Consider the following 24,139-nt stretch of genomic DNA (forward strand, 5'->3'; position numbering starts at 1 on the left):
TGCCGCTGCTTCTCACGGCCCTACGCGCTGCTGCTCCTCCTCCCCCCGCCGCCCCTCCTTCGAAGCTCAGCCCCGGTGGCTCCGTCTCCGGACCCCGCGCACATGGCAGAGCCCCCCGATCGCCCACAGCCCGCGCCGCTCACCGCCTGCTGGAGTCAGCGCAACGCCTGGATCTTGGGCGAGCGAGAAAGAGCCTCGCCCTGTACTGGTTGCTCTCCAGCATCCTTAGGAAACGCCACCGCAGGAGGTGAAAGACAGGTGTCAGGAGAGCTAGCTGGCCGCCCTCGCTGTCTTGTGCCTTCCTCGGGAGGCTGAGCTCCGTTCCGGCTCCCTTTAAGCGCGCTCGGGCTCCCGAGCAGGCGCCGGGCTGCCGGCCTTAAATAGCGCACAGCTGGAGCTTCTGGAGCCAATCACAGGGGCCCCCAGCTCAGCTTTTCAGAGTTGCCTCCGCCGCCACCACCACCACCGCCGGGCTCCTGCTCTTCCTCTTCTCTCCGTCGAACGCCGCATCTGCTTTTCCGGCTGCTCCTGCTGCTGCTTTTCGGTGAGCCTTCCCCCCCCCCCCAAGCTCCACCTTCTCGGGCTGCTTACTGAGCAGACGTGGTCGAAGCGGCTGTGGAAACGGCCCGGCGGATTGGCTGGCCTGCTGGGAAGTGCCCGCCTCGGTGGCTTGGCGAGGAAGAGGCAAGGCTCTGGGCGGCTGTAGGGGGGCCGGGGGCGCAGGAAGGCGGCGAGTGAGGGCGGCCGCCAAGGAGCCCTGGTCGCACTCGGTGGCTCGGGAGGCAAGTGAGCCAGGAAGTCCGGGGGGCCAGAGCTTGAAGCGCTTGAGCGCCGGCCGAGAGGCGTCCTGGCCAGCGGGTTCCCTCCAGGCCTCTCCTGCGGGGTTTGGTCCTCAGCCTGGGCCAGTGCGGGCGCTTCTTGGCGGCAGGCGGCTGGAAGGGAACTGGGGGGCCCTGCAGCCCAATGTCGCGTGTGTCGTGAGCTGCTTCCTTTCCGCTTCCTGCCTTTCGGGCGTTGGAGTGCTCGGACGTGTCCTTTCAGTAAGTGCTGCTTTGCAAAGGGAGTGAAGTTGCAGGGTGATGCAGAAAAGTTCAGAGGGGAAGAAGCGTTAGGGGCTTATTGCTTCCCTTGAGGCAGTCCCTGGAAAGTGTTTGGTGTGTGGCCTGAAATATCCTTGACTGGAGAAGAAATAGGCAGCTGAAGATGTGTTTGAAATGAGTTTCTGGCTGGATATCGTCCTTTGCTGGTAATAGATATTAAGCCGAGTCAACCATGGGGATTATAACTGGAGACTTCATCGGGAATGCAGCGGTGCAATCCTGCATGTTTTACTTTGAAGCAAAGGCCACTGAGCTCTATGGGGCTTGCCCCCAACTACCGTAGTTATGCATAGGATTCTGAAAAGAGGAGTTCTTGCAATGTACTTTCTGCCCACACAGGAAGTTGTGGTCTGCAGTCTTTCCAGTGTGGGCTTCTCTGTAACTCCTCTGTGGAAGGACAGGTTTGAATCCCTTGGGCATTTTTGAAACATTAAGCAGTTCATAAATGCTTTAAATTCACATAAATACATGGGTAAGCTTAATTTTTTTGGATGGAAAACAGGATATTGATGGTAACTTTTATGTAAAGTAGCTAAAAGCACATATTCCAAAATACCCACCATGACATAGTATCTTTCTAGCAGGCAAAGACAGTAATTAAGCAATTAAGACAGTAACCCTATATCAGTTTACCTAGGAGTAAGTCCAGTGGAGCTTCCTGCTGTGTAGGCATGTATAGAATTGCATTGTGACTGGCTTTACCATCCCATAGACTGGTGTTCAAGAGACTAGAATCCTACTCTTGTCTGCTTTGATGTGAGCTCCACTAAATTCAGTTTTATCTTATTTCCAATAAGTATAGGATTTTTAAGGAGGCAATGCATAGTATCTGCTCAGAGTAAGCCCCCTACTGAACTTGGTGGGGGCCCGACTCTGAAGAAATATGCATTTATGTTGGGTTGCATGCCTGCAATTCTAGACACTCATTAGGAATAAATCCCACGGCAGGCACCTGCTGCTGAGTAAACATGGGTGAGAACACGATGACTTAAGTGATATGTAGGCCATGTTCTCAAAGTGAAACTTTTATTTGTAATTTTCAAGATGCCTTGCATAATACAAAGAAACAAGTGTAATAAAGCATTTTTATTAAGAGTTTTGACGAATTCTGGGGGTGAGGTGGGGGACACGATGACTTGTGTGTGAAGAATAGTATAGTTCACATCCTAGCAGAAGCCCAATTCTTCATTTACTAGCATTCACCCCCCCCTTATTTAAAGTTAAATGTTGGGGTTTGGTATTCTACCTTGATATAAGTTGAGGGTTTTTATCTACATGGAGGTTGAGTTCCACTTGTTGTTTTGCTTAGATTCACTAGTTTTGTTTCCAAGATAGTGGCAGGCATTATGCTAAAAGCTTGTGTGTTAGAAATCAGTGGCTGCTTGGAAGCAAGTGCACTCCTTGTATGCAGTTAACAAAACAACATAGGAAGCATCAGTTTTGAGTTACCAAAACTTATGCATGGAGCATTTCTAAGTAGAACGTTGATAAGTCATGTGGCTGGGCGTTTAAATCGGTACCACATCTTGTCAACTGACTTTCTTGGAAAGAGCTTATGCGAACACTGCTTTTCAAGTTTGTCAAAGCAGCAACTTCACCAGTGTCTTGAGCCAACTTATTTTGCAGGGTGGGGGATAAGGGCACCCCTCAAACCCCCAGCCCAGTGAAGATTGTGTCCACACTGACCACATAATGCTGAACAGGGTGTGTGGGTGGGAGAGGGAGAGGGAGCAGAGTATTCTGGAAGATGGCAGTGTGGCTGGAGCCCTAACCAGAGCATTCCATCCACACTACAGCTTCTTGTTGTAAATAGTCTGTTTTGAAAGACTACAAGCTCTGCACTCTGAACTCCGTGGCTCAATTATCAAATTGCATTATTGCATGCCTGTTTTGTAAGTTAAGTGGCAGCATGAACTTCATCAGATATTAGCTGCATAGATCTGTGGTGTTACAAATCTCTTCAGTGGCCCTACAGGTGGTCCTCATTTACTGCACTGAGAGCAGCAGGCACTTTCCTGATGCTGTGAGTTTCCTAACTAGCTTGGGGAATGGGGAGGAAGCCATACTTAATTGTTTGTGTATATATAGATATATTGGTTGTTTTAAAGGCCTTGTTTGTTTTGCATTTTAATTATGAATGTTTTGATGTTTTATTACATTGTTTTATTGCATATTTTATGTGTGGCCATCCTTTTTAAACTGGTTTTATATTTGTAAACCACTAAAGCGGTAAATGAATCAATCAATTTGTTATATATTTTGGAAAGTGGTTTGTCTTGTCTTCTGTTTCTTCTCTATATATTCAGACGCCTCTTGAGATATCGTTGCTAAACTTGGCACAAGGGTTCCTTCCCAAGGTGGGGATCAGTCTTCATTGATGTTTAGATGCCAGGCACCATTTTGAATCAAGGTGGTGGACCAAAACATGGGTTTGGATTGGCAGCACCTGATTTTTGGTGTCACAGGTCCAAACTCACAAATTGCATTATCTATCCATTTTAAAAAAGGTTTCTAAAAATACCCAGGCAGCACCGGGCACTTCCTGCTAGTCAAATGATGATGATCATGATGATCACGATATAATAATATAGAGGATTTCCTGAGGGGATCTGTCTGACTTCATAGATGATAAGGTTACCACCAGTGGGCCAAATAAAAGTGAGTACAATTAGAACTTAATGATTTTCAAAAGGTGGGGGTGAGCGTTGGAGATAAACTTCTTGGTCTGAAGCCAAAATACTGAATGTAGACACATTGGCATCTTAAAATACAGCTAAGTCTTCTTTTTCTCAATTTCACAGGATGCAATAGGATAGAAAGATATAGATTGGAGCCAACATTGTGTGTACATGACTTCCCAAATAAGTGGTGGGCATGCATTGGATTCAGCGAAGATGGGAGTGCATACCCAGCCTTTGTGGCATGGACTCTTCACTTCCCCGAGCAATTCAGTTATGGGGTAGCTTGCTCTGAGTTTAGCTTTCTCTGGATTGGAGCGCTTAACTGTATTTCTTTGCTCAATCTACAAATAAACGAGTAAAACAGGAATGCAGAGAAAGAGCAGACATCCCATGAAGTAGAAGATCTATTACACCGTATCAAATCCCCAGAGAACAGGCCAGACCCCAGATATACTTCTAGCATTTAGCTAATTCTGACTGCTCTGCCTCATTTATGCCCAAACTATTGCTCAGCCCCTTCCATTAACTGGTGTGTGTGGAGTCACCACCTTGAATCTTTGGCTATCTCTTCAGACACAATGGAGGGATGATTGACTATCTCATAGCAATTGGTTCCTATCAGCTGGCCATTAAGAGTAGTAGGCCAGAAGCTGTAAAGCCATGTACGGCTTAGGCAGGGAACTTTTCAGCTCAGTGTCACATTCACTTGTGGGGGCCGCATGCCATTTGTGGGATTGGCCATAGGCCAATGTGGGCAGAGCAACAAATGGGAATTTTATCTTTGTACAAGAGGCTAAATTCTACACATACACACTCCTCTCTGTCCTTCATTCACACAAGCTAGAAGCATTATCAGAAATCAGGGACATAGTTCTGCCAGCAAAAACACTCAAGGGGAAATGCAAAGCAGAGCTAGTGAGGGGTGTTGCCTAAAAACAAGGGTGTGTGGCCTGGGGAGAGGCCCATGGCTGGATAAAGGGGCCCTAGAAGGCTGCATTTGGCTCCTGGGCCTGAGGCTTCCCATCTCCGATGCAAGAGAATAGTCTTATCAAATAGTACAGTTTTTAAATTAACTTGGTTATGTGTTGGGATATACAAGAATATTAAGTGGGTATGTTTTTCATAGACAGAACTACTAGGCTTTTGCCTCAAACTTTGCAGGATATCCTGGGGTGAGACATGGTTGTGGGATGTGCTTGAGATCATTTGCTTGCTTTAAATGAGGTTTGGCTTTCCTTTTCCCCCAGTCATTTGATGCTGTAGCTGTAAAAGAATGGATCCATTGAAGTTAAGTTTAACTGCCTTAGTCATTGTGAAAATGCTCTGCTTAACAGATGCAAAAACAGACCCTGCTTTAGCCACCTCATAAACTTAACAATGTCAGAAGATGACTCATTCACACAAGTGACCTTGGAATATTTCCTGAAAACATGCTTGATTGTCTTGCATTGCTAAACCTGTTTAGAGGTGGGCTTGTGGCATTTATGCGAGAACCATCCAACAAATGTGACCTGCTAGACATGCTGTGAAATGTTTGTTTGCCAAGCAGGGTAATATTGTGTGGTATCGGCACATGACCACATCCCGTAACACATGTTAAAAAAAAATCTAGTGATAATCCTTCCTGGGGTATAAGAATATAGGTTCAGGGATACATAATCTTCCATGTTAATGTTCTAGGAGGAGAGGGCTAGGCTAGTACTTCCTTATATAAGGAGGGAGCCTTTTTATATGCAAGAGCATTAATCAAGTGATTCCTCCACATGCTTTTCTGGTGGCTGTGTCATGTGGTTTTCTTCTAAACGTCTAACATGGCTTTGGCTCTAGTTCAAACTTTCTTCTATGAACTTGGGCTAATTGCAATCCCTCTGCCAACCCTACTGTGGGCAGTGGTGTTGACTGTAAAAAGGGAATAACCCTCTGTTTTCCTGAGCCACTCTGAGAAAAGACGTAATGCAATGCTAAAGGTATCACAACACACCTGGTAAGTGTGAATCCAGGGCAGATAGGGGGCCTAGGGTTGCATCTGACGTATTCCCCTGTTTTTCCATATTCTACATTATTCAGCACTCTTCTTTGAAACTTTTCTCAAGTTAGACTATTTCCATCTAGTATTACTACCCCAGGGGGAACACTCTCACAACCCCTTCTAGGATTTTTACTCTTCAGGAATCATAGTAGTTTGCTGTGCCAAGATAACCCCAAATCCCCTTCAGAACTGGTCCCTGTCTCTGCAGGTCGTCAACCCCTATCTAACAGTTTTAACTGTCAAGTTTTGAATTGTTTTAACCAGCTCTGATTGGCTCACCAAGAGGCTGACCATGGGTATGTCCATCAACTCCCCTCAGCATAAAGTAAACTAGGGAAGAATGAAGTGTTGGAGAGAAGATATAGTCTGCCAGCTGGTTCTGGGAGCAACTGTTAGTGTGGCTTGGCTTGTATCTGTTCTGTTGCTACTAAGCAGTTTAGACTTGTCACTTGCAGCGTGTAATCCCATATGCTGGGAATTGCCTGCTGTCTTGCCATCACTTGGAACTACTACTTCTGGCCCATCAGAGCTACCATCTGTCAATATCAAAATTACTTTATATCACTGTCTATTTGCGTTATGATCCCATCTGCATTTGGCCATGAGCTATAGATGCTACACTTATAACTAAGCAGCAGTGTTCCCGATTAAAATCACCAATCGTTTTTGCCCTTAGAATGATTGTAGCTGTTGGTACTACTTGGCTTATAAAGCTATGTTGTGTTTACTAGTTAGTGGCATCCTTCAGGTTTCTCTTGGCAGCTGCAAACTGGGCATCTTTGCTTGATCTATTCAAGACTATACAGAGATTCTGAACTCCAAATTTTCTTGAAATGGGCCTGTCCTAATCAATAGGCTTTATCAAGAGGCTCCAGCTGTGTCCCAGAGCATAGCCTTATGCACTGGGTAGAGTAGCAGTGGGGAATTCTAGTTAGGCCTGCCTGGTCTCCCCATTTAGCCAACAGCATGGTTTGGGCCATGCCATGCCCACCTGTTCATCACCTGATGAGATACTGTCAGGCACAGGACATATCAGCCCTTAGGGCCAAATTGTAAAGGAAGAATAAAGAACTTCCTTTTGAGTACGGTATGTGCCTCTTTGCCCTCACCTTTGGCATCTGAGATGTGTGTTTTAAGGTCCTCCCTATTATGTAGCTGTAATCTGTTTTAACCATTCTGAATTCTAAATGGTTGTAACCTAGCCTGGGACCTGCTGGTGAATGATGGGTAATAGCTTTAGTAATAATAAGTGCTCTTCTGATTGTGCCTTTCCTGTTTTGGGCCCTTTCTGAGTTTGCAGCAACAAGAAAAAGGTGCCAAATTCAAAAAGGACTAGATTACAACTGGAAAGGAAGAGAGGCTTGAATTAAAGCTTGGACTGCAAAGGGAGCATTGTGGGGCATGCTTGGAGTGCACTCCTGATCCTTGGGTTCAGAGTTGGATCACCTGATGTCAGGTGATTGACAGGTAGGCAGCCACTCCCACTTGTCCAAGTGGTCCATGGAGAGGGGGAATGCTGGATCTGGCCTGCCAATTTGATCCAGTTCCCCACCCCTGGGGCAGAGAGAGGGCCTCAGCTGAGAAATCTTTAAGCCTGCTTGTAGGTCGTTTCTCTTCCCTCTAAAACAGGAGCCATACAACTGAATGGCATGGGGGGAAGGTGCTGCTGCTTAGAGGCCCTTATGATGGGGGGAAAAACCTGTGGTCCCTGTTCACTTACAACATTTTTGTGTGGTGGTGGTGGTGGGATTTGGCAAACTATATTTTCACCCAAGGAAGCAAAATAGCATGAATAGACCCTACCGGTGTTTTGTTTTTTAAATGGAGGGAATGGGAAACTTGACATTCTAGGATGGATTCTGAAGTGGGCAAGATTGGTTGGGAAGGGTTGAACATGACTTGAGACAGAAGGCTTGGTTGTGAGTCCTGGAAAACCTGCTCCTTGCCTTGTAGGCCTTTCCCCACCTGGTCCAGGAGGGTGAGGCCATGACAGATGCCTGCTACAAAAGCTGAGGACCGAACAAACTATTGGGCTGGGGTATTGTTAGGAGTAGTTGTTGTTGCTGTTACTGATTTTAATTTTTTGTATATTTATTTTGTATCTTTATTGTTATATATGTGGCAATTGTTCAATTTGGTTGTGTACTTTTTAAGGTTTTATTTGTTTTGTTTTGCTTTGCTTTGAATATAAGCCGCACCTTTAAAATTGGGGGGGGGGGAGGAAAAATACCTGAATATAAGCCGCTCCATTCCTCATTGCTCCTGGCTGCATACTGGGGGGGGGGGGGAGCCTGCGCTGTGTTGCTGATGGCCTTTCCCCTTCCTTGCTGTCTCCTGGCCTTGGGGGAGAGGACAGGGGAATATGCGTGGGGCGGGTGCCTCTTTGCTGTGCTCCTGGCACTGTTTGCCTCGCGCTCCTGGCTGCATACTGTAAGGTTGCGAATACTGTATAAGCCACACTAACTTCGTATGGTCAGAAGTTGGGGGGAAAGTGAAGCATATATTCAGGCCAATACGTTATGTATTTTTTTCATGTTGTAAACTGCCTTGAGCATGGTTTTAACTGTCTCGAGCAAGAAGAGAAATTAAAACTTGAGTATACAATGGAAGGATAGACAAGGGCTGTAGTCAGTCCTCTGGTATCATGGTCTTCTTGCTTTCCTTTTCGTACTTCATAACCTTCAGCTATAGATTGAAGCAGAGCTTAGTGTTTCCTTTATGGTGCAATACGGGAAAGTAATTGGTCTAAACTGTTTCTGATCCATCAGAGGCCAGTGAATAATTAATAAACAAGAATACTAATGATTTTATTCATGAATCATTTCCAATTCAGTAAAAAGTAGTAAAACAACTGCATATATAAAAACAAAAGGACAACTGCATATATAAAAACAAACGGACAATTGCATATTTTATATATATATATATATATATGTGCGCACGCAATTTAAAATCCAGCTGGGGATAACAGTCTTTACTGAGAAGACTTTTTAGAAGAGGAAAGTGAATGATTGGTAGATCCCTGGTGTCTGGTGTTACAAGGGACTGAGTTGGGATGGTGGCACCTATTCCAAGGCATAGAAACAAACACCCCTGGTCTCCTGTCACATAGTCTGGAAAACACCCAGGACATTTTGCTGCTTGAGGGAAAAAAAGGGTGGGGTGGCACCCGTTCCTGTCCATATGCAGAAACCTACTGAACTGTTGGTTGACTTTCTTCAACACTTCTGATGGGGCAGCTGCCTCCACTTCCTCTGAAGGCAGCAACACTTAGCTTGGAGGGGGCACAGGGCAGATTGCTTGGCACATACAGGTTGCATTCTGTTCCCTGCCTACCAACATTTGCTGCCTGAAGCAGTTGCCTCCTCACTCTGCCTAATACTAGACTAGAGTTGGACCTAATGCACCTTCTTCTCCAGTCCCCCTAGAATTTGACTTTTTCATACTCTTCTATATAATTGTGTACATGGAAATAGTGGTACATAATTATGCAAATGGTTGAGAGGGGTATTGTGGTGCAATCCTATGTAAGCAAGTGCCATTGAGTTCAATATGGCTTTCTTTGACATAAGTGCGTATAGGATTGCAGCCTATGTCTGTGGGAAGAATGATAGGAAGTGTCTTTCTTCTGGTTACTAATGGTAGCAATTGGGTTTTGACCACGGAGATATATCTCTCTCTCTCTCTCTCTCTCTCTCTCTCTCTCTCTCTCTCTCCCCCCTTTCCAGAAAGTCTCTAAATTGGATACTTGGGGGGTCCATATGGCTGTGTATGATGAAGACCTCTTGAAGAACCCTTTTTATCTAGCTATGCAGAAACGACGTCCTGATCTCTGCAGGAAAGTTGCAGAATTCCACGGAATTGTAAGTAAACTTGATGCCTTCAGAAAATGGGTCCTGCAGCTTGGCAGGGAATGAGTTCGGACTTTGGGTTCAGGGGGTCTATTTAACAGATGTGGAAAAATGGGAAAACTACACTTTTGCTGTGGTATACTATTAAGTTTCCTTGCTTTTTGCACCACCACATGTTGCACATATGACAAAAGCATTAAAAAAGTGGAGGCATCTTTGGGAATGGGAGGAGGGTGTTACTTGATGCCAATTCCGTAATTTAAAGATAAGTTTTGTGTAAAAAAATATTAAAATGTTTAAAAAGAAAAAGTGGAGGAGCTGTGCATAGTTGTAGAGAGACCACTCAGTGAGGTGCTTTTAAATGGTTGCCACAAGAGTTAGCCCTGTTATAAGAATAATATCTTTTGATGACTCTACATGGAGAATCCAGAATTTTTAAATCAACAATTTTTTAGATGGTTTACAGTACTTGCTTGGTGCAATCTATTCTTCTCTGAACTTGTGTCTGCCTGCCCTTGGAGGAAATACTGGGTGGTGTCCAATGCTACGCCTGGACAGAGTAGACCCACTGAAGTTAATGAACATGATTAACTTCGGTTTGTCAAGTTTGGTAGGTCTACTCTGAGTAGGACTTGGTGGAATACAAAACATTGCGTCAAAGTATTAAGGGTTTGAGATACGAAGTGGTGGCTCTCGTGGCCTCCCACAATATCGTATTTCTTCCCCCAGCCCACTGCACCATGTCAGGGTCTGTCCTCATTTGTGGTGATTGAAGAGCACCTCCCAGTGAGTAATGGTTTCTTGATCTGTACTATATTACTGCCTGATTTCAAAACTTGGCATCTTAAAATAGTGTTGTCTGGCAAAATGTTAATACTATTAGGATTTATCTGTTTTGTGTGTGCGCGTGCATGCACCTGACTCCATGCTTACTACTTCTTTAGGTGCTAGTTCCATGCAAAGGAAGTCTTTCAAGCAGCAGCATCTCAGCTTGCCAGTTTGACTCCTACGTTCTGAAGTCTGTGGAAGAAAACTTTCAAACTGTGAATGGAAAGGTACAAAAAGTGTTTTAAGGACAGGGATCTAGTGCAGTCTTGCATTGAGAGTGGTGGAGGCATCAGCCCACTCTGCAACCTCAGGAAGTTCAGTGGAATAGATGAATTCTAAAGGAATACAACAGTAATGCTGTAAGAGCTCAAGCAGAGAAGGCTTCTTACTCTAAAACTGATGGACAATCTTGCCCTTCCATCAAACATTTAAAAATCAATTCCGTAATACCATTTCAAAAGCAGAGTAGTGTGTTTTAACTTTCGGATTGCACCTGTCTTGCTTTGGAGAAGCCGCCTTATCTTTCTCAAAATCTGCATGACTAACCACTATTCCTAAATAATTGTTCTGCTTGCGTACTTCTCACATTGGTATTGATCTTTTTTCATTTGCCTTTCCCTTACTCCTGTCCCTTTAGGAAGTCTTCATACAAGGAAGCTTGATCATCCTTGGGGCTGGCTTCAGCCCTCGTTGCTCAGTGCCTGTTCTTTTTGAGGAAACTTTCTACAATGAGAGAGAAGAGAGCTTCAGCATCCTTTGTATCGCTCATGCGCTAGAAAAAAATGAGAGTGAAGGTGAGTAGTAGTGCTCTTCTCAGCAAGCCCTTGGATTTCAACAAAGCCAACTCTAGGTATTTTGCTGCCTGAGGCAGATGGCAGGAGAGTCCCATTTTCCCTTCTGCTGCTCCATTCCATGTACATAATTGGATTGGACTGGCAATTGAACCTTTTTACAACACTGGTGACAATGCAATGCCTTCCACCACACTGGAGGGGGCAGCAGACTATATTAGGAGGTACATGGCAAATACCCAAGAGGGCACAGACTAGGTGGCTATCACTGCCACTCCACCCTCTGCTGCCTGACGTATCTACCCTACTCTGCCTAATGGTAGGGCCAGCCTTGGGCAATAACACTTCTTTCAGGACCTTCATATACCATGAGCAGACAGCTTATGTTTTCTAGAAGGCAAGGTCAGAAGCCTTTCATAAGGCGACAAAGATGAGAGCTAGATCACCCTAGCAGGCTTGCATGAAGGATCTTCATCCTGATTATCATTTCCTGGAAGAAATGACTCTTCAGAAGCCAGGAAAAGAGTTAAGAGGTCAGCAATAAATATGGGAGTCCTGGTTTCTTGCCATGACTTTTTGTATCTGGCAACATAAATAAATCAATAAATAAGGAACTGTTGCTAATGCTAGGAGGAACTGCAGATCTTTCTGTGCACTGACAACTGCCCTCCATTTCAGAACAATCCTCAACGCCGTCAAACTCTTACTCCCTGAAAAACGTTGAAGATGTGAGAGAGTTCTTGGGGAGACATGCTGAAAAGTTTGATAAAGCCATTGCATCTTTCCACAGGACTTTCAAGGATCATGACAGGAAAATCCTGCGTCACTACATAGTCAGTATCTCTGTTTTCAGCCTGCCTTAGTCTGTTGCAAATGCCTGTTGCGAGAAACATTCTCCCATTTCTTATGCAGGAAGAATGCCTCTTCTGTGCCATGTACGCATAGTCTAAAAAAAGTACAAATCTGTAGCTATATGCAAATCAATGTAGATTAACCCATTTCAGATACCTTTTTAAAAATTGAGTTGCAGCCTTAGTTACTGCTCGCTGCTAGATTACTTCATAATGAGAATGGCTCAAGTGCAACTCTAGAATAAATAAAGCACAGTAACCGGCTTGATGCAAATGTGCTCTGCACCCACATGAACTAAACCTTTGGAAGATTAATCTGGAAACTCTACCTTCTCAAAGAATGCACTGGCACTCCACCCAGTTAAGCAACTTGGACTCTCCTCATGTCTTTCTTAAATGTTCTTTCTCCCCCATCCCTGCAAGGGCCCTCTACCTAGACATGTTGACGCAGTGGCCCAGTTAGGATGGCACACTGAACCATAGCTCACAAAGAGTGAGCTGCAGCAAGCTTCAGGTGCTCCCTGTTCCTCTACTTTGACCTCAGTGAGTCCATAAGCTTTGGTTCTGTTTCTGCTTAGCCACAGCTGCTTGTGCCATGGTTTACAAGTTGTTTTGTGTGAAACAAACCATGAGTTAACCAGACTTTGGACAACACGACAAGCTGTCGTTAAGCGAAAACTTCTGAGCTCCACCTGGCAGCCATGCTGGTCAGGGGAAGTGGGAGTTTGTGAACTTGAGTCTCTTGTGATTTAATGTGACATCTGAGCCCAGCCTTTTGTGCTCCATAATGTCCTTCTTTTTGGTCTCCAGGATTCTGTAAATGCCCTCTACACCAAATGTATTCAGCAGTTATTGAGAGACTCGCACCTTGTGAGTATGAAATGGCTTGTGTGTGTATGTGTTAAATACAGTTTTCTACCCCTTCCCCAGACGGTGCCTGTTAACACTGCCTTTTCTCTCTCTCTCTCGTGTCCTTAGAGGATGCTTGCCAAGCAGGAGCCTCAGATGAATCTGATGAAGCAAGCTGTGGATGTAAGTAGTGGGTTGTTTGTTAGTGGGAATTCCATAAACACATGGTCATCTCCGGTTCAATTTATCTATTTGTGTTTCAGATGTACATCCACCATGCTCTATATGACCTGATCTTTAAATATGTGGGGACTATTGAGGCGAGTGAGGTAGGTGTCGCTTTCCCTTGGCAATTTGAATGCCTACTTTCCCAGCACCAGAATATAAGGTGCTTATCATAGCACTTATGGAAAGGGTACACTTTGATCAAAAGGCTTTTGCCTCAAGGTGCATGTCAACATTTCTGACCATTGCTTACATGTATTTTAAAGGAAACACACTTGGACTATCTGATTGTCCTTAACCATAGCTCAGTGATAGAGCCCCTGTTTTGCATGTAGGAGATGCCAGGTTCAATCCCTAGCATCTCCAGTTAGAAAGGAGTAGGTAGAAGCTGCCTGAAAAGCTGGAGAATCAAGAGTAGACCATATAGGGCTAGATGGACCAAGCCTGATATACTGAGGCAGCTTCCTATGTTCTATGTACTCGTCTACTGGATGGTGTCTTCGTCCCTCTACCTATTGCTACAATTCCCATCAGACCCAGCAGGCATGGCCAATGGCTAGGGATGCTGGGGGCTGTAGTTCACCGATTTCTGGAGGGCCAAAGTTTCCCCATACCTTATCTTCAAACGTCTCAAGATACAGCCAAGAGAGCAGCTTGTTGTGTTTCTAAAATGGCCTCATTTGTATTTGTCGACCAGGATGCAGCTTTCAACAAAATTACAAGAAGCTTACAAGATCTGCAACAGAAGGATCTGGGTATTAAGCCTGAATTCAGGTGTGCTGCATGGAGATGACAATCTTAAAAGCTCTACCAGGTTTTTGGGGTTGGGTGGGTGGGGGAACCAACAACTTGGGTAAGGGATATATGGCTGCTGCTCAGAGCATCTTGCTCTTTGCATGCTATGAATCTGTGTACTCTTTGCTGCTTTACCAAAAACAAATATGCAGGTAAGTGGGTTGTCGCCCATATGCCCTTGGTGCTACTGAATGAAGAAGTAGGAAAGGGAGAAGATGAGTTCTGCTGTCAGCACGTGTAACTGGAAGGGCTTGACGGCAACACTGAACTCTAGACAAATCCCAAGGGATAATACTTTTGCTGCAACAGCATATGGAAGAGAGCTTGTAGAATTACTCCCTTGGGATATGTGCACAGGAGCTTATCAATATGTTGATAAGCAACACAAGTTTTTTATCAATATGTTTGTGCTGGAGTTTGCTGACTCCTCAGCTTACTTCCTGTATTTGTGCCTTCAGGAACGGCCGGATCTGGAGATCATAGTAGGCAGCAGGGTCTTATCTCTGTCGTAAAAAGATTCATTTGCTAAGCTTTGTGAATGAAAAGTCATCAGAACAGGCCAGACCACCTTCTCTTCCTGGTCATTTGGCAAGCCTTAATTATGCTGAATGTAGGGGTAGAAGTTGCTATGGTTTGAAATAGTTGCCCACTTTTCGACAGTCACTGTTGCTCCTGCTCAAGTCTGGTGTATGTGCTAAGTACTCCTTTCTTTTGACCACACTTCACAGCTTCAACATTCCTCGTGCAAAGCGAGAGCTGGGCCAGCTGAATAAGTGCACCTCCCCACAACAGAAGCTCCTCTGTCTGCGCAAAGTGGTTCAAATCATAATGCAGTCTCCTAGCCAAAGAGGTCTGTAACCATGGCAATGTAATAATGGCTTCAATAGATCGCCTCTCTGTGCTTTTAAAAGCCATCTTCATAAGCTTTTAAATGGGTGCATGTGAGCAGAACCTTGAAATGTAACATTCAGGTGCTTGTTTTCAGGTGTTTATTGGTCTGTTCTTGTTTTATCATGTATTTTGTGTCCTCATTTTGTATTATGTTGTGAACCACCCTGTGATCTGCAGATAGAGTGGTATACAAATGTTTACAACAACAACAATTTTTCTTATCACTTGGAAATTAGTGCTTTCCCTTGAACTGAGGCATCTGAAATACTTTTCCAGGGTGTATGGCAGGGCTTGTTATCTGAGACCCCCCAGCTTGAAAGGGCTAGAATAGAAGATATAATTCAGACAGTAGTTAGACCATTGTCCCTGGCACTTGGACTGGTCTCTTCTTCCTTTTACCCAGAAAGATGGCTTGAAAATGAGTAAAAGCCTTCAGGGAACTGGTTATATCTGTGTAGGATTTTAAATTGAACTACCTTGTGTTTAGGAGTGCCTGCTGCATTTCTTTGTTTCACACAAAGGGCATGCCTTCAAGATGTGCCTGAAACTTCTGGATTTTAAAACTGCTGCTGATCAATCGTGGTGGCAGCACCTTTAGTCTGCCGAAAGCTTTCTAAACACTGCAGCCCTAATTAGAAGCATTTAGGCACTATCACTAGCATAGAAATGTGACTTCACTTTTTCCTTCCCACTTCAGTTAACATGGAGACCATGTGTGCAGATGACCTTCTCTCAGTCCTGCTGTACCTTCTTGTGAAAACGGAGATTCCAAACTGGTATGTGACAAGTCTCCTTTTGCTCCTGAGTGTTATTTCTCTGCTGCAAGAGCGCTAAACAAGGCAGAGTGCTGAAAGGTTTCTAGCATTGCTTGAAGTCATGGAGTCTGTAAGCTAGGATGGCCATCAGCTGCCCGCTGCCCCCCCCCCCCCCGTTCAATATTGATTGTGTTTCAGGAGGCGAAGGGGTCTCGTTTGTGACTCTGGGTAGCTCCACTTATCCAGATGATTGCATAGCTGATTTAAGTGTTTGGTTCCCTTTCCAAATGTGATTAAGAAATCACATGTTCCAGTATTGGAGACAAACCCACTCCAAATAAACTGGATGCAGAATCTGATTTAAGTCTTAAAACCCAACCTACATTTGGTTTATGGGATAATTTGAAGTCTGTACTAGCTGTTCACTAGCAAATGACCATTGCAGTACAGTCCTGTATCCTCAGCAAAGCCTTAATTGGATGCTTCTGTGTTCTAAGGTTTTATAGCAGAACTGTGAGAAGCATTGTGACTTGCTTTGGACTTGAAATAGTAGTTTGAATCAAAGACCAAAAATACATATTATCAATTCTGTGATTGCATTGCCCTGGAAATGGGCATAATAACACTGCACAGCTGAGTGCTTCTAACTGGTGGCTGTTTCAGACTCTCCAATCGAGATGCATCCTGAGTCAGAAATGTTCAACCTGGTCCTCTTATTGCCATTTGAGTAGAAACCCCTTTTGGGTGTGAATATTTAATATTTTGCTGCTTTTGGAAATCACTTGCCTTGCTTGGACAGCATGTATCACAAATCTGAAATCTCACAGATCTGAAAAACGTGTAGGGTACTAACATCTGTCACAAAATAGACCTTGGTTGTTACATTGGTAAGATGCAACTGGGATCTAAAAATGTAAATGCTTACAGCAGACCTGTTGTATTAGCAACGTGCCATTTCCAGGGATTACATGCATTTAACAAATGTGCTTATGTTTTTGGACGTCAGTTAAAACGCAGGGCTGATTTTTTTTTTTTAATCTGCGTGTCTTGAATGTGCACGTGTTGTGTCCTTTTGTAAATGTGTGGCTGATTGCACAGCTTGCATCCCAGGACAGGGCATTGCAATACAAATGGCATGGCTTTTTGTGGTGGTAACCTGCTAAAAAATAAAGCCAAATTGTTTTAATCTGATTTTTTCTTCTGCCCCCTGCCTCCTAAAACCCACCAATATGATTGTACCCATCAGAATGATCCTGGAAAGCTGTAATAAGTGTGATCCCTATAGTCTTTTTTTATAGCTTGTCAGTTTTGACTGCCAATCCAAGAATGCCATTTCTGGTTTTGTTGGGGCTGGGAGTTCAGTAGTATCAGAGATAAAAACATATCTTGTTATTGGAAGTATGCAGGATCAAACTGCAGAAAAAGTGTGGATTAATAACATGTTGTCTTCATGGCTTTCTGTTTATTCAGGAGCCTTTCATGATCAGCTGTGTGCATTCTGAAAATGGAACAGGCGCCCTGCTCTTTCCTCCCTAAACATTGTGCCTGCAAGCATTGAAGCCCACTCAGAATAAATTAAACTTGTGGATGATGAGGGGCTCTCTGTGGGAGATAGGATAAATGTTTTGATCTTGCATTAGTGATTGGAAGTTGAGGAACCAATTAGATGTGCATGCAATTTTAAGTGACCTTTCTCAGTCATCTCCACTTGAGTAATGTCTTGAAAGCCTTATATGCTATTTTATTTTCTGTCTAGGATGGCAAACTTGAGTTACATCAAGAACTTCAGGTTTTGCAGCTCAGCAAAGGATGAACTTGGATACTGCCTGACTTCAGTTGAGGCTGCAATAGAATACATCCGTCAAGGAAACCTCTCGGACAGGCCAACAGTAAGTCACTTTAATAGGGGTTGCAGCATAAAGTCTGGCTTGATAACGGCAAATTGTGCAGCAGTTGTGATTGTAATAGGAGTTCCTTCTGGACGTACATCTCCTTTGCAACAGTTTACTGTTTGCCTGTGCACATTGCTTAAAGGTCTCCGTAAGCAAACTTGAGCCATTGCTCAAAGAGGCTTGTAAAAGGACAACCTTGAGCCCTGGTAGACTTCTGTTCAGCTTTATTTGAAGGACAAGGAGTATGAGCTGTAGATACAGTTCCTGCATCTTGTGCCTTATAGCTTGTATGTGCATAAGCACACCCATGCTCTTCTATGCACTCCACCATTTGTCTCCAAGTGTTTGGCATGTTTAGTATAGACAATGCCCAAAATTATAGCAGTGGGATACAATTGGATCCCTTTTGTCGGTAAAAAAAATAAATACCATTCTTAACATTTCAGAATTCAGGAAACAGATCTGTAGCATTGCTGAAGCTAAGTAGCTGTTGCCCTCTTCAGGAATTGGGATGGGATATCACCAGGAGAGCCCTGTAAGAACAGAACATGCACACAATAAATGTGGGCCACATCTACACCAGGCATTGAAAGCACTATTAAGCCACTTGCTGCTCCCAAGGAATTCTGGGAACTGTTGCTAAGTATCAGGAGTTTTTAGGAGATCGACTATTCCCCCCCCCCCTCCTGACCTGCAATTTCCGTAGTGGGTTAACAATAACTCTCTTCCCAGGGAATTCTGGGAATTGTAGCTCTTTGAGGGGGAATGTGGTATCCAACAACTTTCTGAACTCTTAACAAACTACACTTCCCAGGATGCATTTTTTGGGGTGAGCCATTCCTATTAAAGTGATACGATACTGGTTTAAATGTGGGCAATGGATGTGGCCATGAAACAGGTGGAAATGCTGCAGAAATCCTTTGGTCAGTGTAGTTTTCTCGGACTTTATTTTAACCTTCCAAAACTAGGTGCTCCCGCTCTGATCTGGAGGCTGAAGGATGTGAACTTGGTACCACAATGAAACCTGCACCTGATCCAGCTGCCAAGAAATGGAACTTAGCTGCTTAATGGCTCTGTCTGTGGGGGCTTGATATAGAAGGGGGTGGAGGCCCTACTGTGGGACACACATCACAAAATCTGCTTTTTAAAATGGTTTTACAGCATTTTTCACTTTGCTCTTTCAGTGGTAAAATCTTTTAAGCAGATTTGTGGCACTTGGCTACTCCTTTTTTATATTAAAAAAAAAGCAAATGTGTATCACAAGTCTTGCTTCCTAACTACTATGTAAAAAAAAGAAAAGAAAAAAGTTTGTGTCCAAAAAGAGGAGGGGGATAAAAAATAAAAATAAACTCCCACATTTATATTTCAGTCTTTGATCTGAAGGAAGTTTGAACTCTTTAATATCAGTTACCCACCTTGTTAACAGAAAAGATTTGGGCAGAGATGTTAAGACTACAGCAACTTGCTATGTTTTGTAAAATAAAAGGCATAAATGAACTTGGATGACAAATGTGTGTGTGTTCTTTAAAGTAAAGCTGCTTTGAAACAACAACAAAATGCTTTTCTCTCTTTAAAGTTAGTTTGCCTTTTCTTGCTGGCAATTTTACCTAAATACATACTTGGATGCTGCTAAGCTGCTTTTGTGCTGCTAGGTTTCCATAGCTTTTTACTGTTAGACTCTTCATATGGAAGGAGAATCTTCTGACGTTGCACTGGCATCTCTTGGTGCAAGATTTCAGACTTAAGTTCTCTCGAGTTTGAAGAATCCTGCTTTACTGTGTGTGGCAGGCAAATTATTTAAGAGACCTTGACTGTGGATTTCTAGACCCAAATTGGACACACTGTCGGGCACACATTTAAACCTAATCAGTTCAGTTACATGGAAAGCAGGGTTGGGGGCAGCTGGTCTTTTCCCCATTTGCTCATGGAGCTCAGTGGGGTAGGAAAGTGCCTAGGTAATCCATCAGTAGGGATTTTTAAAGCACTTTTACTGTGGGTTAAACCACAGAGCCTAGGACTTGCCGATCAGAAGGTTGGCGGTTCGAATCCCTGTGACGGGGTGAGCTCCCGTTGCTCGGTCCCAGCCAACCTAGCAGTTCAAAAGCACGTCAAAGTGCAAGTAGATAAATAGGTACCGCTCTGGCGGGAAGGTAAACAGTGTTTCCGTGCATTGCTCTGGTTCGCCAGAAGCGGCTTAGTCATGCTTGCCACATGACCTGGAAGCTGTACGCTGGCTCCCTCGGCCAATAAAGCGAGATGAGCGCTGCAACCCCGGAGTCGTCCGTGACTGGACCTAATGGTCAGGGGTCCCTTTACCTTTACTGTTTGAATTGGGGTCCCTACTTTGTCTTCACAAGAGGGCATACCTGGATTTTAAGTATACAAGAACATGGTGAGCTGCCTTAACTCCCCACTCCCCTGAACAAATTATTGGTGTATCTAGCATCAGTGTGATAGCAACTCTTAGGTTCGAGATGGGAGTCTTCCCAAGCCCTATGAAGAGATGCTGGGATTAAACCTGGGCCCTCCTATCCCATGCATAGCATGTGTTCTTCCACTGAGCTATGGCCCTCCTTCACAGATATATGCTGCCGTGATGTTTAGTACCCTGCCTGCTGGATACAGTGTTAATCCTCTAGCTCCTGTCACTGTTTGTGGCATCAGTTGCCTTTTATCTGAGGCACTTGTAGAAAATTGTTCTAGGCAGACCAGTCAGTGCTTATCCTTATTGCTGAAGTACAACTTGAAACACTGCTCTCTAGTGTGCCGCCTTCGCGAGAGTAAAAAAGGAAAGGGTTGACGCTTAACACGTGGAAAAAATCTCTTTAAAACTGCCTGGCAGATCCCTTTGAAAGAAGCCACCAGCAGGGCCTTTCCTTCTCAGTATCCACTGCAGCCTAGAGCTACAGTGTGCAAGCTGTAAATTCAGGCATGTGGGCAATGGGAACAGCAGCACTTTCAATGGCTAAATAGTAGACTGATTGGCTTAATACAGAGTCAGAACACCAGTCTGCCACCCCAGCATTGTCTTCAAGGACTGGCAGTTCCTCCTTGGGGTTTCAGGCAGGTTTGGGAATCCCTCCCGAGTCCTACCTGCAGGTGCTACTGGGGACTGAACCTGGGGCCTTCTACATGCCAAGCAGGGGCTCAGCCACTGAGCTACGGCAAACCTGGGTCATATGTACAATGGTTTATGTGGGTTGCATAATCCCAGGCATAAATGTGGCAATCTCGGGGGCACTTGACTCTTGTTTGGAAATCTGAAGTCACGTGCCCTTGCTCTTCAGCATGTGGCATCGTAGGACAGTTTCTTATGACTACATCAATTGTGCAAGGATGGCTTGCTGTGGAGAACAAGCAGGAGTCCTACAACATTAATGTTTAAATCACTAATACTTATCCTGTTCCAATTTCTTAAATTATATGCTACCTTGGGAATGCTCCTCTTGAAATTATAAATGCTCCATCAAGAAAACATTGAAGCCTCTACCAGAACAAATAGCAATAAGCATTTAAAGTTAAGCTTTAAATAATCCAGTAGCAGCTGTACAGGTATCTCTGCCCTGGTGCAGGAGCCAGAGCATTGGGTTCCATCACCCTGGCAGAACCCACAGCTGATGCCTGCTCTGCCCTTCTCCCCTATTTTTTCTTCTTCCTAGGCATACAGTGCCAGATGATGTGATCAAGGCATCCTTTTAATTTCTACTGTGCCCCATGTTGTTCTGCAGCGCTGTGGGAAACAAAAGAGTAGTTAGATCCTGCTGTCAAGTGCTGGTACCAAAGCCAGGTAAAACCTCTTAGAGCCCACCACCAGCAGAGGCAGTCCAAGAGAGGACCATTTGCTCAAGGTCCCCTCAAATCTGAGAGGAGCAGTATGAGTCCCTCACCTGCTTGTTGGAGGAAGAAATTGGTGGGGGCAGTGGAGTGTGCTGCTTGGAAGGAAGAACTGGCTAGGACCATGAACAGGAGTGTCCCTTGTTGGAGGAAGGAAACATTGCCTCTCATATAGCAGGTCCCAATTGTGTGTATATCACCAGTATGTTCGATATGATGCTAACCTGGTGCCCTGTTGAACAACTCCCATCAGGCCCAGCCAGCACAGCAAATGGTTAGGGGAGTTGGCACCAGGTTCATGGAACTATTTAGCTTGGGGCAATTATATTCTGCTTTTAGAAGATGAAAAACCACTCAAAATGCCTAAACCCAAGCTGCATTAGAAATTGAAATTGAAACAATGAAACAGAATAAGCAGCAGGAAACCATAGTATGAGTGCAGACAAACAGGTTTGTGCTCAAAATATAAGCACTACCTTCACTGAGTCCTTTCTAATCATACAAAACGTGTACAAAAGAAACTGGGCTCTTCCGTAAACCTGCTGTCCAGTCTAGTCCTAATCTTTAGTAGATTACAGGCTAGTTGTTCCTCTAGCCCCGTGTGGTCCACTTTGACTTGCAGGTATTCTCAACGGTCTTCACCATCACAAGCTCCCTGGTTTTGTTACTAGCAACTGAATTTCAGGATCTTTTCCATGCAAAATGTACTGTATCATTCTTGTCATTCCTTAACCACATTCTAACTTATGGCCCTTTTGTTACCTTACTCCATCAGGCTAGTAGGCCTTATCCCAAGCTGCCATAGTTACCAGTGGAGGCCAGAGCCCTGTGAGTAGGAGTAATCAAGTGGGAAAGGACCATTTGGTCATACTGAGATGGTCTGACGTAGCAATGGTAATTGGACCACATCAGATAAAGCTAGGAAATAGGGCCAGTGTGAATATGCTCCACTATTTATTTGTATGGGGCTCAAACTATGCACTCATTCAGTTTTACACACCACTGTTGCTGCCATATTTGGAGGTTGTATGCATCACACCCTTGCGGGGTGACCTTGTTGGTGTGGGAGAGAAACCAGATTTTCTGGCTGGAAATTTTTGACACACACCATAACTCACATGGCGGGGCAACTAAAAACAAATCACTGCCCATATACAATTTGAGGTGGTGCATTCTCCAAGTGAGTGAGGACCATACTGCCTTACATACGCAGATTCAAATGAGTGCTATAGCTCTGTTTGCATTGGTGAGCAAATAATCTGGTTTGTGACACCCGCTTCATGCTAACGGTAACTTTCCAGGAATTGCTGCAAAATGCCCCAATGACTTACAAGCTGAGATGCTGTCTACCCTACATTTATCCTTCTCTTTTACAGAACAGGCAGTGTTGCTTTCCCATTTGCCATTTTCATCAGCTCTATAAGAAACTTGAAAGTTAGACTGACTAGAGCTGTGTATTCAAGGGACACATTAATTTGGACATAAAGCTTTAAGTCAAAGGTTACCTGTGCCTTCAACGTGAATTTATAGCCAAGCCAGGCAGTGCTTTGTACCACTAAACTGAGCACAGGGGAGGCAGGAATGGCTTATATGATTCCAGGGCCCTAAAAACACAGGAACTACTTTCCTTGGGAATGTTAAGCTGGCACCTCGATCTGCCTGTAAATTACATTGTTACAGACACCACTTTTGCCACATTTCTTTTGTCTCTTGAGAGGACTGGGAAGTACTTCAAATGGGCATAATATAAACATTTATTGTGGCACAATATGGCTGCATTATATTAGTAACATGATAAGCACCAGAGGTTAGATGCGTGGCGATTATAGTGGTGTTCTTGTTGTGGAATACTCTCCTCAGAGACCTTTCCCCTTGTCCTGCTGCTCTCCCCTGGGGGAAACTGCTCTTTAGTGCTCAGTAGGGGCAAATGGCAATTCAGGTTTTCTGTGGCTTGCCATTTGTTCCAATTTATTGTTAAAGAGTAGATTTTCCCTGGGAAAAGAATGGGGCAAGGGGACAACCACATGGACTGCTGCCTAGAAAGCATTTAAATAATAAAATTATTATTATTATTATTATTATTATTATTAGTATTATAGGTCAAGCAGAAAACCACTCTTATATGTGCTTTCTAGGCACCACCCCTCCTCTGGCGTCAATGTTGGTGACTTTCTGGAGCCAGTTTAACATTGGTTTATTTGGCCACGTTTCTCATGAAACTGCAACCTCTGCTCTTCTATATATATTGCTGCTTTTACTTCATTTTTTATTGATGGTATTACATGGCCTTAATTCAGTTTCATTCTAACCTTATTACAGTAGTACCTCGGGTTACATACGCTTCAGGTTACATACGCTTCAGGTTACACTCCGCTAACCCAGAAATAGTACCTCATGTTAAGAACTTTGCTTCAGGATGAGAACAAAAATTGTGCGGCGGCAGCGGCAGCTGGAGGCCCCGTTAGCTAAAGTGGTGTTTCAGGTTAAGAACGGACCTCCAGAATGAATTAAGTTCTTAACCCGAGGTACCACTGTTTTGTTATTATTGTTTTTCTTTTTAATTTTTCTTTGTACATGTAAGGCAGGGTATAGGTCTTTTAAACAAATAAAATAATTGAAATTATCTTACTTGGTATAATCAGATCATGGGCATCAATTTTAAGTTGTTGAGCTTGGCTTGAAAATAGACTTTGCTGTGTTGAACTGATCAATTCAGTGTTGTATGCTATGCCAGGAATAAATTGATGGGAGGTTCTTTTCCCCCTCA

General features: G+C 44.1%; 2 protein-coding genes across 11 annotated transcripts in view; one reads left to right on the top strand and one right to left on the bottom strand.

Annotated features, from left to right (window-relative positions):
• Positions 1-24,139, bottom strand: part of TDRD12 (tudor domain containing 12) — a 140,974-nt gene that overhangs the window by 105,199 nt on the left and 11,636 nt on the right. The gene's annotated exons all lie outside the window — the stretch shown is intronic.
• The window catches only part of ANKRD27 (ankyrin repeat domain 27), a 78,719-nt gene that overhangs the window by 23,410 nt on the left and 31,170 nt on the right, over positions 1-24,139 (top strand). For 2 of the 10 annotated variants that reach the window (XM_083512513.1, XM_083512514.1), the window contains exons 3-13: positions 9,539-9,673; positions 10,606-10,716; positions 11,127-11,283; positions 11,959-12,113; positions 12,942-13,001; positions 13,110-13,163; positions 13,244-13,309; positions 13,903-13,979; positions 14,729-14,850; positions 15,589-15,667; positions 17,403-17,535. In XM_083512513.1, the coding sequence (XP_083368639.1) occupies positions 9,572-9,673; positions 10,606-10,716; positions 11,127-11,283; positions 11,959-12,113; positions 12,942-13,001; positions 13,110-13,163; positions 13,244-13,309; positions 13,903-13,979; positions 14,729-14,850; positions 15,589-15,667; positions 17,403-17,535 (1,116 nt within the window). In that variant the 5' untranslated portion in view covers positions 9,539-9,571. Of the gene's footprint in view, positions 1-410; positions 545-567; positions 1,041-2,944; positions 3,124-6,096; positions 6,202-6,893; positions 7,278-9,538; positions 9,674-10,605; positions 10,717-11,126; positions 11,284-11,958; positions 12,114-12,941; positions 13,002-13,109; positions 13,164-13,243; positions 13,310-13,902; positions 13,980-14,728; positions 14,851-15,588; positions 15,668-17,402; positions 17,536-24,139 lie in introns of those variants that run through there. The other 8 variants (XM_083512516.1, XM_083512518.1, XM_083512517.1 and 5 more) reach the window with 8 other exon arrangements.

Source organism: Podarcis liolepis (assembly GCF_965112155.1).
Source record: "Podarcis liolepis genome assembly, chromosome: 7".
Taxonomy (NCBI): domain Eukaryota; kingdom Metazoa; phylum Chordata; class Lepidosauria; order Squamata; family Lacertidae; genus Podarcis; species Podarcis liolepis.